This window comes from Sinocyclocheilus rhinocerous, unplaced genomic scaffold, assembly GCF_001515625.1.
Source record: "Sinocyclocheilus rhinocerous isolate Xijiao unplaced genomic scaffold, SAMN03320098_v1.1 scaffold2682, whole genome shotgun sequence".
Taxonomy (NCBI): domain Eukaryota; kingdom Metazoa; phylum Chordata; class Actinopteri; order Cypriniformes; family Cyprinidae; genus Sinocyclocheilus; species Sinocyclocheilus rhinocerous.
In genome coordinates, this window is record NW_015663712.1 from 53076 (window position 1) to 56243 (window position 3168).

At 38.8% G+C, this 3168-nt stretch overlaps 1 protein-coding gene across 4 annotated transcripts in view; it reads left to right on the forward strand.

Annotated features, from left to right (window-relative positions):
• The window catches only part of LOC107729016 (microtubule-associated protein RP/EB family member 3-like), a 9104-nt gene extending 5966 nt beyond the window's left edge, over nt 1–3138 (forward strand). For all 4 annotated transcript variants that reach the window (XM_016539365.1, XM_016539367.1, XM_016539368.1 and 1 more), the window contains exons 5-7: nt 1043–1191; nt 1902–2054; nt 2850–3138. In XM_016539365.1, the coding sequence (XP_016394851.1) occupies nt 1043–1191; nt 1902–2054; nt 2850–2915 (368 nt within the window). In that variant the 3' untranslated portion in view covers nt 2916–3138. The remainder of the gene's footprint in view (nt 1–1042; nt 1192–1901; nt 2055–2849) is intronic.
• The last annotated feature ends 30 nt before the right edge of the window (nt 3139–3168 follow it).

Below are 3168 nucleotides of genomic sequence, written 5' to 3' on the forward strand. Positions count from 1 at the left end.
ACACACACACACGCACACACACACACACACACACACACACCGCACGTGTGTGTTTCGCCTGCTTTGAGTCTCCTCTCCACAAACCTTTCACAGCTAATAGTTGAGTGATTGTTTTGGGTCTGATTGTGTGTGTGTTTTCTGGCTCTGGGCTTTCAGAGCGTTTTATGACCCGCCTACAAATCTGAAACTGATTTCGATTGGCTGACGAGTAGGGCTGTCACTAACGATTATTTTGGTAATCGAGTAATCTGTCGATTAATCGGATAATTATAATTATTTTTTTGTGGTAATAAAAATAGGTTTTAAAATTACTTAATACATATATAATAGGAATGAGACAATGATAATTAGTTAAAATAAAGTATCAAAAGCAAATAATTATATGATTTTATTGAACAACACTGTTAAAATACATTACACGTTCATTGCATTATACATTAAAATACACATGTATTATAAACAATAGAGCTAATGTACATTATGCATTACAACAAATGCCATCAGAGGGCGCCAACGGCCTAACGATTGTTTTACTGCGCGATCTAATCCTTGTTTAATATTGACTAAACAACATTTGATTTGTCTCAACATTTGAGACGCATGTAAATGATAAGAGTTTGTGCGGAGCAGCGTTTACTGTGAACTGAGCCGCTCTGACACGCACGCACGTAACATGTAAATAATTAAAGCGCATATATTACATCTGCATCGCATATATGTATTTAATTGCATCGTAGCGTTTGTGAATTCACAATAGCATTATGCTTTATTATGATTTTTAGATGGGTTTAATATATCATGCCGCCTTGGAAAACGGTCTAATAATGCGTTTCATGGATTCTCGTCCGTGAAATGCGCCGCTTCCGGTAATTAGCAGATTACTCGACTCGACTTTTTTTCGAAATGAAATCGAGGATGTTTTAAAATCAAATACTCGAATAGAATCGACGAAATCTACTGACGAGTGAGCCTCTGCTTTGTGATTGGCTGATGTGTGAGGCGCCGTGCTGTGATTGGCTAATGACTTCGGCTTCGTATCTAGGACCCCAGCGGACGTCACCGACGGCACCCAAAACTATGCCCGCCCCCCCGCGCGCCATAAGCTCCACCCCCTCCACCGGAACACGGCGGAACATGCCAATGTCACGGAACGGAGGCGGCGATGCCGAAATCATGGAGCTCAACCAGCAGGTACACCAATATATAACTATTTTTACAGCTACATTATTATTCCAGCCACAATTAATCACAGCATATATGTATATACCATTACAAATGATTAAGCATATAAATCATCAGTTTGTTGTTTTAGACACATGCACACAGACATTATTTCATGCACGACATAGTCGTGAGATGCATAAGAAATCTTTAGATGCAACAAAAGACAATACTTCAGCTAGTTATAAACACTAACATTTTCATCATTTAAAAATCTTTATCTACATATATTTACATTTTTACAAATGCAGACCTGCTTAAAAGGTGGTTTTGGGAGGTTCTGTCAGGTTTCGCTCACATATTTGTCTCTAAAATATGGATAAATGGGTACAAACGCACACACATTGTAATACACACTCAGAATACAGGCAAGAGCCAATCAGAGGCGGAGAATGTAGCCTAATTTACATATGTATGTGCTTCTTGAACAATGAAATGAAATGAAATGCACTGCAACTGAATTTATATCATGAATCTATTAAATTGATAATATTAATATAAATAAATATTTTATTATTAATTTATTTTATTTAAATATTTATTTAAAAATGTATAAATATAATAAATATAAATGTAATATTTATAAATAAATAAAATCGTATCAAAATAAAAATGTAAAATATTAAATTAAATAAAAATGAATATTAAATAAAACAGTCTGTGTGTGTCTCTGCGTGCAGCTGCTGGACCTGAAACTGACAGTCGACGGTTTGGAGAAAGAGAGAGACTTCTACTTCGGCAAACTCCGAGACATTGAGCTGATCTGTCAGGAGAACGAGAGCGACAGCAACCTGGTCCTCGGCAAAATCCTGGAGGTGCTCTACGCCACAGAGGTATCAGTCCTCATCATACATCATGCATGACGCTGTGCAGGCCTGACTCTGCCACAGAATTCAGAGAAGTTCAAAGAGTGATTGTGGCTTTACATCTCGCAACTCTTGACTTTTCTCACAATTCTGACTTTTTTTCCTCAGAATTCTGTTTACTTTTCTCAGAATTCAAATTTTCCTCAGAATAGGTTGTTTGCACATGACGTCACTGATGACGCGCGCAATGCAGCTGGAGGGCAGGAAGTGATTTTTCTCTCCATAGGAATCACTAGCAGAAACTCCAAATGCCTGTGTTTTGCGTTGTTTATGGAAATAGGACAAACCGAGAAACCACAAGGAGCTTTTATCGTGTACGAAAATGTGTTGTTCATAAGGCCCTCAGAATAGTTTTTTCTCTCGCAAATCTACATTTTTCTGACAATTCTGACTTTTTTCCTCAGAATTCAGATTTTTTTTCTCAGGATTCAGTTTTTTTTCCTCTCGCAATTCTGAACTTTTTCACGCAAATTCAGTTGTTTTTTTCTCACAAATCTGACTTTTCCCCTCAGAACTCTGAGTTGATATCCTGCAATTCAGGTTTTTAGTTTTTTGTTTTGTTTGTTAGTTTCTGCCACAATAAAAAATTCAGACTTTCTTGTCACAATTGCAAGTTTGTATCTTGCAATTCTGGGGTTATAAAGACCAAAACTGTGAAATTAAAGACGCAGTTACCTTTTTAGTTTTTTAATTCCGTGCCGGAAACAGGCTTCCATGCGGCGTCCCCAGACGTGCGGTTTATTGCTGTTGGGTTTGTTTCAGGATGGTTTCGCGCCTCCGGAGGACGAGGAGATTGACGAACAGCCGCGGGACCAGGATGAATACTGATCCTCCTCATCCTCACTCTCTCTCTCTCTCATCACGTCATCCTTCTTTCTTTCTCTCCCTCTCTTTCACTCCATCCCCCACCAGCAGACACTAGGGGCGTGGTCTAATAGGCTCATAGAGTGAGTAGGGGCGTGTCTATGCTAATGAGGTCTGAAGTGATGCGGTGAAGCTGATGTTTTATTGGCTGTGGGTTTAATGAAGCATCCAGACGACTCGATGATGATGATGCGGTGACACTTTCACACACAAACAC